Genomic DNA, 14,463 nt, shown 5'->3' on the forward strand with positions numbered 1-14,463 from the left:
GATTTCTCTGAAGGTACTACAGACACACTATCCCAAAGAGTCTCTCAGAGCAGATGATCTGCTTCACTACTCATCACCTGGAAATAGAGAACTGTAAAAAGTGAATCCCTCAAGGAAGATCCTGTGCAGCTGTTAAAAAAAAAATATATGCTAATTGCCTATGCAAATATTTTAGTAATCTTTTCCCCTTAACCACTGATAAAATGGCTGACCATCCCCTATCTTAGTATAGCAGATTATCACAGTACAAAGGTGACTTCCGACAGGTGATGCTTCTGAAAAGCAAATTGGAATACAAGTGGCAATGATCCCATTTGGATTGTAATTGAGACTTTCGAGGTGATTAAGCTTTTATTCTTGACCACAGAATCTGCAAAATCTCAAGAATTGAGGTATTTAAAGTGCTGAGAAGCCTCATGAATCTGATAATCTTCATCTAAAGAGATAAACAAGTTCTTCTCACTGCAAAAGATTGGATACATGTTTATTTACTGTTGTCTTACTTTCATAAAACCAGAGAAGAGTGGCTTCAGACTTAGACTGGTCCTGAAAGTGTGCTGTCAGAACATAAAACAGAGATTATGCCTGTCTTGTCTATTTAAACCTTACCTAGGTCTAAGCACAGCGTTTCACAAAGGAACAAGTGAGATGACCTAAAAACAAACAAAAAACTCCCCAGAAAAAAAAACAAATAAAACCCGGAAAACCTGTACCCTTCCCAGATGATGAAAGCCAATTGCAAAACATTGGGCTGACAGAGTATTAGCAACTGTTTTGGGAAGAAAGGGTACTAACTTCCTAGGAGTAAGCACTAACACAGCTCTTGTTCAAAATATCCTCCCTGAATGTTAAAAATCATTTTGCCACAAAATTTCTTACTTCATTCTCTGGGTTTGGAAAGTTCATAGAAATACTTGGAGCAAAGCAGTTCTACAATCATCTGAAGTCAATTATGACCTCAACTTCTGCATAGAAGATTAGGGAACACAGACACTGCATTAGTTGTCACTGATTTTGTCATCAAGTGCCTACCGTTGGACTAGTTATTACATGACCATATTTATTACTTGTAAGACTTATTACCAACACTGTTACCATTTATAAAAGGGTGGTGAGGTGCTTGCAGAAATCAAGAGATAAAAGCAAAATGATGAATTTAGTTGCTTCCATGTCTTTGTCAGAAAAATTTTCAGATCTATTTACAGTTCTCAGAGAAAGACCCTACAAAGTGTGATTCTGTTAAACCCCTGCTCATGATATACACACTATTCAGATAATTTCACACACATTGTAGAGCTAAAATGCCATCAGAACTCCAATTTTCAGCTTTGATTTTAAATTAAATATGTGCTCTCTTCATCCGTGTAAGTATACTGAAGAGCAGGCTTACTGATGTTTTTTCTGTGAAAGGTCTCTTTCTGAAGTACTGTGTGACCACTCTCAGAACAAGATTAATGGGTAGAGGCTCCATTAATTATTTTATTAATGTACTACCCCTGGTTTATAGTAATAGTTGCAAATTCAGAGTTATTTTTCAATTCCCAAATGCTCCTGGAAGCCAGATCCTATACTCTTGATTTCTGACTTCTACAATTAGCTAAGCATTTTTTAAAATTTCTCTCTAATGGGGACATCATCACAGTTATATACGCCACATAGAGAAGTACTATTTAGGGGAGCTCCAATCAGACAAATTGTATTGGTATGATTACTGATGTAAGCACATTACTTCCATGAGTGAAACCCTGAAAAACTTCAAGATAAAAATGCTTGTTTTCATCAACTAATGTCTTATATTTAATGTGGAATAAACAGTATCTTTGCCCTTATATTATTCTGACATATTTACAAGTCCTGCAAAACAAAGCATACTTGGTGAAAATCATTGGTTTGTGAACCTACTGATCTATTATACTTCAGTCTGAATCTTGCAGTACAATATTTAGCATAACATTTCTGGTTTTAGCATTTATGCATACATTTCTAATCAACAAGGTGTTCACTAAGACTTGCTTTGAAATACAGAATGTAGCTTTATCAAATACTTAATATTATAGACACCTTTATACTGAAAAAGGCCAAGGACAAAAACATTCCTGAATAATCCAGATTTCATGCTGCTGTTATCCTCCTCTTGTTTCTGGTCTGAAATCCTCACTGGTTTACTGTTCCACAAAGCTTATATATGTGTCAGGAATCAGATCATCAACTAAAAACTTAGAATTACAGAAGACAAACCTCTTCAGTCTTTTAAAAATGCCTCACAATTTAAATATCTTACTATCAGTCCCAAACTATATAAAAATTAAGAACTACCTTCACATTGAGTTGAAAGAAACTGCTTGGCTTAAGTTCCTCCCCAAGAAAAATAAGGAGCAGATGAATACTAATCATATGTAGTTCTTAGCTGTCATATTTAAATGTGACAACCAAACCTGCTCCTCTAACCAAGTAATTCAGCATTACAATCTGTACCCTGCTACTGACAGGACGTAGTATGGAATAACATAAACTCCTTCAAACGTACTCTGAAAACCTTAGCTGTGCAACAACTTCATCACTTATTTTCAGTAAGTGAACAAAGTATGGTATTTTTTTAATGCTGAAAAAAATTACAGGACGTTAAAAAACAGGTATAAAAACCAAAGAGATATTACAGGGAGCACAGCTATACATTATGAAATGATTATTTAATATAATCCAAATGTCCAGCATTCAAAGCTATGAACAATTTCTGATATGCTGTCAGATGTAGGTTATATTTAACGTGGATCATAATAACAATTCTAACATTTGAATAACTCAAAATTATCAATGCACTTAAAACCTAAAATATTACCTTGACATGTAAGTAGTCTAACATGCACTGTTCTTAATTATGTTCAAAATTGCTTTTTTTTCTCACTAAGATAACATTATTTTCTCAGATGAATTAACAGACAGTTATTTTAAACATTGTATCTACATATATTTTAAACTAAAGATATACTTTTGTCATTTTTCTGAAATTGATAAAAAAGTACTTCTGACTTAATAGCAGTACTAACCAAAATATCACTTTAAGTGAACACCAAGATATCCCAAAACCTTCCATAATCACAAAATGTTGACAGTTCAAGAATGCAATAATTATTTTATCAGTTGGCAATTTATACCTGCAATCATGTCGTCCACAGTACTCATCTTCAGCAGTACCTGTTCAATTAAGCCAACTTCCGTGCTAGTCTGCAAATTACGGACACTTTTACGTAGAATTGCTGTGAACATACTCCAGATTTCTGCTTGGCACGTTACATCACAGTGCTCCAAAAGCTCTGACATGCACGTAATGCTCTCTGCATCCTGGATTATAAAGTTCATCTCTAGATCAAATTCGCCACCAACCAGCTACAAAAGAAAACAAGAACAGTATTACGATGTGAAATACATAGTTTAGTGCCTTTCACACCTTCATTGTGACAAATGCTGAATACTTTTTCCATGATGAGAGGTAATTTTGATAGAGAAACTCACAGCTTAGATCTGTAACACAGCAAATTAATAATCATGCTATGAAAAACATAGCTTGTACAAAATATACACACTAATATAATAAAATAATACCTTCAATTTTGCCATACAACGCTTTAATAAAATAAATTAAAAAATATTTGAAATATTCCTTACTATAAAGTAATTGAAATGGTAGCCTGGCCCAGGGAGACATAGTGCAGAGGCTGCAGAACCTGAAAAGCTCAAAAGTAATTGAAGCTTTCCTACAGTTCTCTGAAGAGAAATTTGCCTGCTCAGAAATAAAAAGACACTGAAAATAATTTAGCTATGTTTTCTCCTGATATAAGCTAACATTTGCCCTTAGTTAAATGTTTGCAAGACCTTACTGCCCTTTCCATTGTATCACCCAAACAGTCATGCAGTTATGCTCAGAAAAAGTATCAGTGATCTGCTCTGAACAAAACCAAACATGGAAAACTTGCTCAGTTATACCACAGATCAGTTCATCATGTGGCCATGGAAACCTATTGCTGGTGCAAGGGATAGACAGCACTCGGTGAGGAACAAGCACTCAGATGAAAAGTAATTTAACAGCAGTACTGATGAAATTAGTTCGACATTAGCCAGACTCCTACCTACCCAGATACTTGCAAAATGCTATCAATGTCCTGAGCTCCAATTAAATAGCACAACTACTGGGCACATTTTACGAGGGGAAAAAAAGGAAAAAAAAAAAAAAAAAAGAATTACCAAAAATTTTCAAAATATATAGTCAAGACCAAGTATATCTTAAGGAATGGAATCCACCAATTTCAATCAGCCACTTGCGTAACTTTAAAAAGATGAACTCGGAACATCTTACTGAACTGAATATGAAACTTAGTTTAGAAAAATAATCCCCTTTTAATGGCAGAAACATCTTTCAATTTTGAAGGACATAAAGCCTGACTCTTTTTCATCCTACTTAATCCTAGTAACCTTGAAGAATTTTGAAAGCACCAATGTTAAATTTCAATAACTGCAAATATATCACCTAATTCAGAAAGGCAAAAGAACAGAATAAATTAATTCCAAAAGAGTTTTAAGACATTCTTTCTATTTGTTTCAGGAAGTTATATAATTAATAATGCCATAATATGTTTTAAATTAAATATATTCAAAGAATTCATCAATTACAAGTGCATAACTTCAGTGTTCATTTTTAATAGAAAGCTGTTTCATAGCCTATTTAAAAGCAGTTGGTATTGTCTTCAAATTAAACTCCAAACAAGAAGCAAGCTGAAATACTATGCAAACTTTTGTTTTCACGGTTAAACCTATCCAAATAATCAAAGTTTTCTTTCAGTTCCAATCATCAGACAGAATTAATACAACTAAGCAAGGACTAGCTTTGGCTTCTATCCTCATTCATACTTTTCATCCACTTAAAAATTACTTTTTCTCTATCAATTAATTGCTAACAGTAGATTTATAATTTTCTAACATAAAAGCTTCTAATATACTAAATATATAAACTACCTCCTTAGTTCCCCTGAGACATCTAATTGCATTCAAATAAAACTATTATCCTAATTATGATTAGTATTTTAGTTTAGAACTTGTGACCATATATCATATATTGCATATTTGGTAAACACATAATGTGTACCACTGGCAGGCAATAAAACTGTCAAAATTAGAAGCAGAGTACTTCTACGGTCATTCTTTAGAATCATTAAATAGTTTTAGAGAGGAAAGCACCACACTTTTCAAGAAACCCAGGTGGAGTTTCTGTTTCTGAAAACAGCAGTAACTCGTGCACACTTCACCAGCAATCTGGGTTGTTGTTTTTTTCAGGTATCTCTCCACCTGGATGAGCCTCTCTGAGATTATGTTAGAAATGCACAGAGGTAAAACCGGCACCTGTAGAAGATATTCAATTAAACTCTCTTAGATGCTTATCCTAAGATGAAATGAAGCACCTTCGGGCAGTGTCTACTTCTTTCCATTTCTTTCCATGCAGGAAATCTAGGATGAGAAACCATATTTGTGGAGTCTCCATCCTTGGATACATTGAAAAGCCATCTGGACATAGACTTGGACAACGAGCTCTAGTTGGCCCCGCTTGTGCAGGAGGGTTGGATCAGAGAACCTCCAGAGATCCCTTCCAACTTCAACAATTCTATGATAATCTTTAGATATACATCTTTCAGATACCTAATTTAGGTGAGATGAATCCCACCATTTGTTTTTGATAACAGATAGACCTAAAACCAAGGTAAAAATAGTAATACCTCAGTTGGAATGCAGAGATTCAATACAGACTGATCCCATTTCCTCAAACACTATTCATTGTAAAATTCTTGCTAATAGAACAGTTCAAACAGACTAAAATAATTCACAACAGACTAAAATAATTCAAACTGTATTTGCTCACTAATGTAAATTAATATACTAATATGTAACGTTTAAAATAGATTGAAACAGAGCTCACTGTATCAATCTGAAGTGATGGGATGTTTCAGTGCTATTAAAAACAAGCTGTCTGTATATATAAAACATCACAGCAAATCTGCATCAAAAAATACAGTGAATGCTAATAAAATTGGTTTTATGGAGAATCTTCTACTGGGCTAGGGACTATCCAGTAGGTATTACAATTATTTTACTTGTCCATTTGACAGCAAGAGATTTATAGTCCATCAGAGTGACTGCTTATTTCACCACAGAGAACATTAAAATGTAGCTGATTTTCCCTTAACTGCAGTTTAAGCATATTTCAGCCACTAACAATGATCATAATTATCATTAAAATCAAGTTCCTCAATAAAGGAAACAAATTAATGAACTAATTAACAGTGATGGCAAAAATTTAAGAACATGGGGGGGGTATTTTTTTAAAGTTGTCATCCTAACAATCAACATAAATTAAAATTATTAACAGTCATGATAAAAAGAAGTCTAAGAAGACCAAAAATGAAGTGAGTATACAGAAATAAATGACCATGGTTAAGTTGTGTTCAAGAAGTAATAAAAACCAACCATCTCTGCTTTAAAACATGAAAAATAAAATATAATTCAGCCAAGAAAAGAAGTAGAACATTCACTACAAAAAAAAAAAAAAAAAGATTCTCTAACAATATTCCTACACCTGCATTTCCCAAGCAAAAGACAGTAGGTAAGGGGAATAACCAGTCAGTCTTCACAACAGGGGGAGGTTATCAGTGGAGAACCACAATGATAATGAGCTGCTAACAAGTGTGGATACTAAAGAAAGGACAAAGTTTGCTGAAGAGCCAAAAATCATTAAATGCAGATAAAAAACACCAACTACTGAGAGCTGCAAAGATTTTTCTGATATCAAGTGGCCAGACAACAACATATAAGAAGAGTTCAAAGTTAGTAAATGCAAATTAATACCACATTATTATAGTTTTACCCATATGTACAAAATGACAGACTCTCAAATCTGCTACTATCAGCCAGAAAAGAGATCTTGGAGTCCCTGTGGGTACTACTTTACATAATTAAGCCACATTAAAAACTGTCAGTAGGCAACTGTAAAAATTCATAATGAATTTGCAAATTTATAACTTGGGTACAGTTCTGGATGCAATAGCACACACAAAAAAGTTAAATCATACTGCCATAAAGTAACACTTTTTAATATAGCATGTGGAAGAGTTCTGTATTAAGACAAATTTCAGCTAGAGTACACTATGAACCCTAAGATAGAAATCCTTACTGGAGCCAGTATACCATACCATAAATCAGTGCTCCTTCCATATCATAGATCTCAAACACAATTTTTTTTCTTATGTCAAACACTTGGTCTTAATTTGCATTCTTCAAGTGAACATTTAATATTCAGTAAAGACCATGCTTTTACTGTGATTAAGTACCTTGAATTATTGCTTGTACTTTGTCAGGCTCATGTATCACTTTTTAACTATTCTGCATCTTTCACAGCACAACTGTAAGAAATGAAGCAGCAAACTAATGTTCAGATCATGGTTCCAAGTCAGATGAATATGGCCAACAAACATAACTCCTCCTGAAGACGTACTGAACCGGCAGTTATAAGCAAATTAGGCTACCCTCCCTATCCTGAGGTTGTTTACAATGTCAGGTTGACACTCCTTGCTCCAAGAACCTATCTCAACCATCCTCAAAAGCAGCTGCACTACTCAGAATCTTCATTTTTCTAAATACTGTGGCCATTCCTCAGTAAGCTTCTGCCATTCATTACGCTATGCAATAAAAGTGTTTCTTCCTAAGCTGACACATCTATGCAGAACTTAGGCTGGTCTTTTATGCCCTTTTGATCTAGAACAGAGATGAAATACTTCCCCAAAATAGAGAAGCTGTCTACATATGCCTGATAGTATATTCAGATCAGTTCTCGAAATGGAGTAAAATATGTGCCGCTGAACATCTAGAATTAAATTGTTTACTTGAGAAAATAGGAATTCTTCAGAACCAGATGCTTCAAATCAAGTTCTGAAGAATGGATTGAAATGAAGAGAGAACAGAACAGGAGAGAACAGAACAGAACAGAACAGAACAGAACAGAACAGAATAGAATAGAATAGAATAGAATAGTTAGAGTTGGAAGAGACTTACAGTGATCATCTAGTCCAACTGCCTGACCACTTCAGGGCTGACCAAAAATTAAAGCATGTTATTGAGAGCATTGTCCAAATGCCTCTTAAACACTGACAGGCTTGGGGCATCGACCACCTCTCTAGGAAGCCTGTTCCAGTGTTTGACCACCCTCTTGGTAAAGAAATGCTTCCTAATGTCAAGTCTGAACCTTCTTTGACACACCTTTGAACCATTCCCATGCGTCCTATCACTGGATACCAGGGAGAAGAGATCAGCACCTCCCTCTCCACCTCCCCTCCTCATGAAGCTGTGGAGAGCAATGAGGTCACCCCTCAGTCTTCTTTTCTCCAATAACAGATGGCTTCTTAACTTGAAAATCCATCAAATGAACACAGAAGGAAAGGAAAGATGGCAGTCAATCTTAGAAGAAATAAACGAATGGTGAAAAATTCAAAGAAAGCAGAGGTCAGAATTTATTCTAGGCGGATTTTATAAAAAAACCTTGAAGATATGAAGATTTTTCAACATAATTTCTTCTGTGATTAAAAAAAACCGAACAACTGCCAAGCATAAGGATCTTAAGAAGTGCATGAGATGCAAAAAGATATTTTAGAGGCATTTGGTATTTTTTTGTTAAATGAAAAACATGAATGCATTCTGCTAAAGAAAGAATGACACAGTAATACAAACACACAGTAACAACAACGAAATGTGAAAATCAAATACAGAGAGATCAAATACAACATTTTTCTTTGCAATTACTTTCATGTTAAATAAATAAAGTATCAAAAAATTCTCAGAATAGTCTATTTTTCCATGTTCTGCACTCATACTTCAGAAGAAGTTTCTTGGTACCTAAGCTGGACACTTCTGTTCACTTTTAACATTTTACACATATTTCTCTCTACTCCTCATCTGATTCGCAGTCTTAATAAATACTAACCTGTAAAACTGAAAGTTACTTTTAATTATTAAGTATACATTTTTCAGCAGAGTTTTTGGTTTCTTCAAATGTTGTCTTAATTACAAGGATGCATACAAGGAGAAAAAGGTGTCATCTATAACCATCTACTACTTGTATTTAATCTGTAAACACTTTTGAGCAGGCAAAGATATTTTTTCAGTTTCACATCTATCCAGCATAAAATGAAATTTGATTATACTTATCTACAAGAAAACCAAAGCTCTTTGTTGTAACCTTTTTTCCCCATCTACATTAACAGGCTTGTATTTTCTGTATTTGTCTTGATCAAAGAAAGTATATTAGAACTAATAAACCAAAGTCTTCAAACATCTAAATCTCTACATTTGCTGTTCATTGCCATCAAAGAAGCACTTCTTTCTAGTTTGCTTCAAGTTTGATTCCTATCTGCAAAAATCAAGAATATAAATTCTACAATAGTAGACAGACAGTGTCATTGAAAAACTCAATTATCGCAATAGTATAATTACTACAACTCTAACAACATCCAGGACGGATTTGCACCAAGGCACTCCTTCCTTCCCTCTCCTAATTAACTACTGTCACACTTGCTCTGTCTTTTCTAAAGCCAAGAATAAATGAGGGCATATCACAGTCAACATGACAACCATTCTCATCTGTTTTGGACTAGTTTGTGAGAACCATTTTAGGTTAAAATAAATAGACACTTGATTAGAATAAAAAATCTTGCCTTGTCAGTATAGGAGGTAAGCAGTTTGGAAACAAAATTATTAATTTTCTTCCTCTCCTTGATGTTCATACATCTTTTTAGGCATTGCAAAACAGCTGACTTGGCATTTGGCACAAATTTCCACAGGGAAAGAGCTGAAAATAACCAGCTGGGATAGGAGTGAGAATCTCATAAAATCCCAAATCAATTAGTTGTTTTAAATAAAAAATTAATAAACATTCTACCCTGGATAACAAAGGACATCACATAACATTCAAGAATAATTCTTGTTCAAATTGGAACATCTTTTCTACAAAACAATATTGAATTGATTTCATAATCACCAGTGAGAGTTCAAAATACGTGGAATCAGACTGCTACCACTTCTTTTATAAAGATAGGGCTCCAATTCAAGCATTAAAACACAGTACTCTGACAAAAGCGGTGGTGGACCCAGGCAGAAAAAAACAAGTTACTATTTTCTGGTCATTAGTTAAACCATTAAATTTCCAAACAATTAATTCAGGTTTTTAGGAAGATTCTTCTTCAGCTGCATGAATGAAGATTTCTTTAGGTAAAAGTGTTTAGAATGCTAAATGAAATAAATTAAACTTAAATGTGTGCTGATCACATGTATTTATTAACCTAAATATATCAATATGACTACAGAGAAAAACATAAGTAATAAAAGCTTAAAGCTGATATTTTCCATAACTGGTACATATCCCTTTTTTTAAAAAAATGCTTAATTGTTGAACTGAGTTCTTTAGAGATCCGAATTACAGGTATGTGTATTTGAAGTAATTTTCAAAACTCTCTTTACCATCAATGGAAAGTAAAAGGTGCTTCTGGGAAGTGATTCATCTCACTGGTTTTAATGCAACATTAGGATGAAATAAATCTTTCCCTGGGAATGTAGTACTTCTTACTGACTATAAAAGGACAACTAGTTCAGACAGGCACATCTAAAGTTATGTCAGATTAATCTTACCCAGTGTGCTCACAGTATGGTTTATAACTGAATGACAGCACTAAAAAGACTGATTCTTATGTGAATCACTACAACAGCACGTAATGCTACACATTACTGTACCCTTTTTAAAGGAGCCTGCATTCATTTTAGCTTCAAAAAAGTTTTTATCCTGAATAATGTATAGTATGCACACAGCAGTGTGCCACTAAGGGAATGCTACCTAATAAGTTTATTGACAATTTTGAAGTATTCTGAGAAAAGAAAATAATTTAAATGTCCTTTATACATGCTGAGAAAATATGAATGAAGTAACACGTTCAGCTTCATTTTTGGTACCTTCAAGCACGAGCTTGTTATTATGCAAGCTTAAAAGTATTTCAATGAAAGATTAACCTTTAATTTCTTATATTTTCTCCTGGGGGAAGGAGGGCACTCCTGTAGGTTTGTGTACTGCCTCTGGCTGGGATGGAGTTAATTTTCTTCATGGCATGCCATATGGTGCTGTATTTTATGTTTGTGACTAAAACAGCACTGATAACACACCAATGTTGTAGCTATTGCTGAGTGGTACTTACACAGTGCCCAGGCTGCCTGTTTCTCACCCTGCCCTCCCAATGAGCAGGCTGGGGGTGCGCAACAGGTTGGGAGGGGACACACACAGCCAGGACAGCTGACCCTGACTGACTAAAGGGATATTCCACACCATCATGCTCAGCAAGAACACTGTGGGGTAGTCTTTCCAAACTAGAGTTTGTACAAAGACTGGCTGGGTATCAGTCTGCTTGTGGGAGGTGGCAAGGGGTTGCCTTTGCATCACTTGTTCCACACACACACTTATTAAACGGCCTTCATCTCAACCCATTAGGTTTTTCTTGCTTTTGCTTTTCTGATTCTCTCCCCCATTGCGCTCTGGGGGGTGTGTGGGGGGGAGAAGGTAAGGTAGTGGGTGCTTATTTGCTGGCTGGGATCAACCCATCATGGTTTAAAACTTTTGACTTCTGTCCTCAAATTTACTTCACACAGTTTTGCACACTGGGCAGCACTGCTCAATTCAGTAAACTCTAATGAATCTTGTGTAAGTGGTCTTAACAATGCGCTGAAGGAAAAAAACATAAATTACACAGTATCAAACCATAATCCGATACAGCAAATATAGCTTAAGAGTATGAGCCCAGCTAACCTTGAGCATGGCCTGCTGAGTCCTTCCAAAAACATCGCACTTTAATGTATGTCTCAGAACATCAAAAACCCAAATTTGCTGAATACACTATAAAGCATGTTTATTCCCCATTTCAAACAAGCTTGCATGTTACAGCACTACAGGGAAAGCATTTTATCATACCCTTACCCATCCTACAGTCATTTCTATAAGTCAATAATTTTGATAATACCTACAGTTTTTCATCTTTTTTTTTAGATTTCAGACCTTTTCTCCAAGCATGAAGAGAAACATTAAAATTTTATTTGAAGTGCTTGGAAGATATATCATACGTTGTGAAAGAACAAAGGCTCTATAAGCAATGAGGATTAACTTTGTATTCACCAATGTCATCCTGTTGTCATTGTTACCTGCCTCAGGACAACAGCTTTCTTGGGACATAAACCAGGAAGAGACAGTAAAAATTATTACAAGAACTGTCTACTTCCCTTTAGTTTCTGGGAGGACAGTTCTAAATAACATCACCGGCACCAGCAGTATGATTTTCTACAATGAAAGGACAAAGCTAGCAATTGTCAAACTGAAACCACCTTTGTTGTAAAAAAATTACACACAGGTTTATTAGGTACTATTGATGCTTTATTTAAAAAAAACACTATAGTTATCTAGACAATCATCCTGTGGTTTCACATGGCAAAGCTGGCCCAATGCAGCCCTAATACATTGCTTAAAGAGGGTGTGAACTTTCATCTTTGGAAGGTTTTCCAAAGAAAGCAAGCACGTTAGAATGCATAATTATAGATAGTAACAGACACGAGATATATATGTCTGTCAAGACCCATTCAGTCCAGTCCTATGATTCCAGTACTCCCCAACTCCCAGAAGAAATGTTTGCTCATTTGATAAGCCCCGAGAAATAGCAGTTGTCAACACTTATCTAACGATAATGGCAAAGCTTAAGTAATGGCAATGGTAACATTAAGTCACTTCAGCAAGCTGTCCCAAAGAAACACCCTTAAAGGAACTGTACCTAAGAAACAAAGATTTCTGTGTATTTAAACTGAGTTACATGAGTCTTGAGATATTGTCTCAGACTCTTTTCATCGATTCAAAATTATAACCTGCTTTGATGCAAGAAAGGAAAAAAATCATTTTGTTGTGCTGCTCAGAAAATCTGTCCCCTGTACTGAGTCCTGATTAGCATCTGAGTTTTTACCATGATGAGGTGTTGAAATTCTTTGGCTGAAACATCATGGCAAAAAAAACCCTAAACCTGATAGATGGAAATGACAGCCTATTATTTAGTTTAAGAAGAGCAGAACATCAAGGCATGGTTTGAACTATATGTGTTATAGTAGGAATGCTGTAGTACTGCAGTACCTTAGAATTGTGGTAACATACATAAGATGTAATTATCCAGGTCAGATTAGTTGAGTTTTCTTAACTTGCTCCTCTGATAATATAAATATCAAATAGAAATTCAATAAATAAAATACCAAAGATGTTTCAATGGAAATAAAGTCACAGGACTGCTCTTTTGAATGGGGTACAGACCTAAAAGTCCAACCAAGAGAAAAATATTGTAGATAGTTATGGTGAGAACACCTTAAAATTAGAATTCCGGGTACACTGCCACACCATATTCTGCATACCAATATTAATGCAAGTGTGCATTACCAAAGCATCAAAAACAATGGTAGATCAACTGCAGTCAAGTATACATATGATTTACTGAGACAAGTATCCACATTCAGATACAGCACAAGTCTGCATAACTTACAGAGTTAACAGTTTGACTTAATAGTTTGATGAAAGAAAATTTCAACTCTTTCTCTCCCCTGCTTTTTTAAATACATACTTGACAAAGCCAGACCTTTTCTAAGTATCACTGAGGCTTAGAGAGAAAAAAACCCACAAAAAATACGAAGTAGGCTATTTGGCACAAAGTTCTCTAGCTGTTCTTTAGATAACTGTAAAGAATGTTTGATTTCAGGGTAGGAGGGAAATTAGTCTGATATAGTTCAAATGGCTGCCCTCATAAAAGCTTCATTAGCACAAGACTGTGACTCCTTGAAAGTCTTACCTTTGAAGGAATGCAAGAGGAGACAGATTTAAAGTGTGACAAAGGACAAATTTTACCCACTTAGGAAGGCTGGAAGAGCAATCCAGTCACTTCTGACAGAAATGAAGACTAATGAAGGCATTTTATGTACAAGTACGTAACCCAAAACACAAAACCAGAAGTCATCCTCCCGGTCTAGTGTTCTGTGTCACCAGAAGGAGACTCGCTTCCCATTTCTTATGCCAATCATCTCCAACAGACTTTTTTGGGCCACAGCAGAATATGAGCTTTTAGTTCAAGATGTTGAACCTGAATACTGAAAGACTAAGAAACAGAACTTGCAGGTTTATTTTCAGGGAAGTAAAATCAAAATTATTCTCAGGCTTGGAACTAACAGCACCAACTGGTTTTCACTTTGTCTGGTTTACTTCTTCTTATATATTCCTTCTGATCTAGACTTAATCAAAGAGAGATCAGCCTGTTAGACAATGGGACCTCCTTACCTCTGAAAAGGGAAGAGTTAATGACCATTTACTTTAAT

At 35.1% G+C, this 14,463-nt stretch overlaps 1 protein-coding gene across 7 annotated transcripts in view; it reads right to left on the reverse strand.

The window, feature by feature from the left end:
- Nucleotides 1-14,463, reverse strand: part of NBEA (neurobeachin) — a 513,742-nt gene that overhangs the window by 421,196 nt on the left and 78,083 nt on the right. For all 7 annotated transcript variants that reach the window (XM_087756962.1, XM_087756961.1, XM_087756957.1 and 4 more), the window contains exon 2: nt 3,156-3,387. In XM_087756962.1, the coding sequence (XP_087613088.1) occupies nt 3,156-3,387 (232 nt within the window). The remainder of the gene's footprint in view (nt 1-3,155; nt 3,388-14,463) is intronic.

This window comes from Nipponia nippon, unplaced genomic scaffold (assembly GCF_047370975.1).
Source record: "Nipponia nippon isolate SJK-2023a ecotype South Korea unplaced genomic scaffold, ASM4737097v1 scaffold_2, whole genome shotgun sequence".
Classification (NCBI taxonomy): domain Eukaryota; kingdom Metazoa; phylum Chordata; class Aves; order Pelecaniformes; family Threskiornithidae; genus Nipponia; species Nipponia nippon.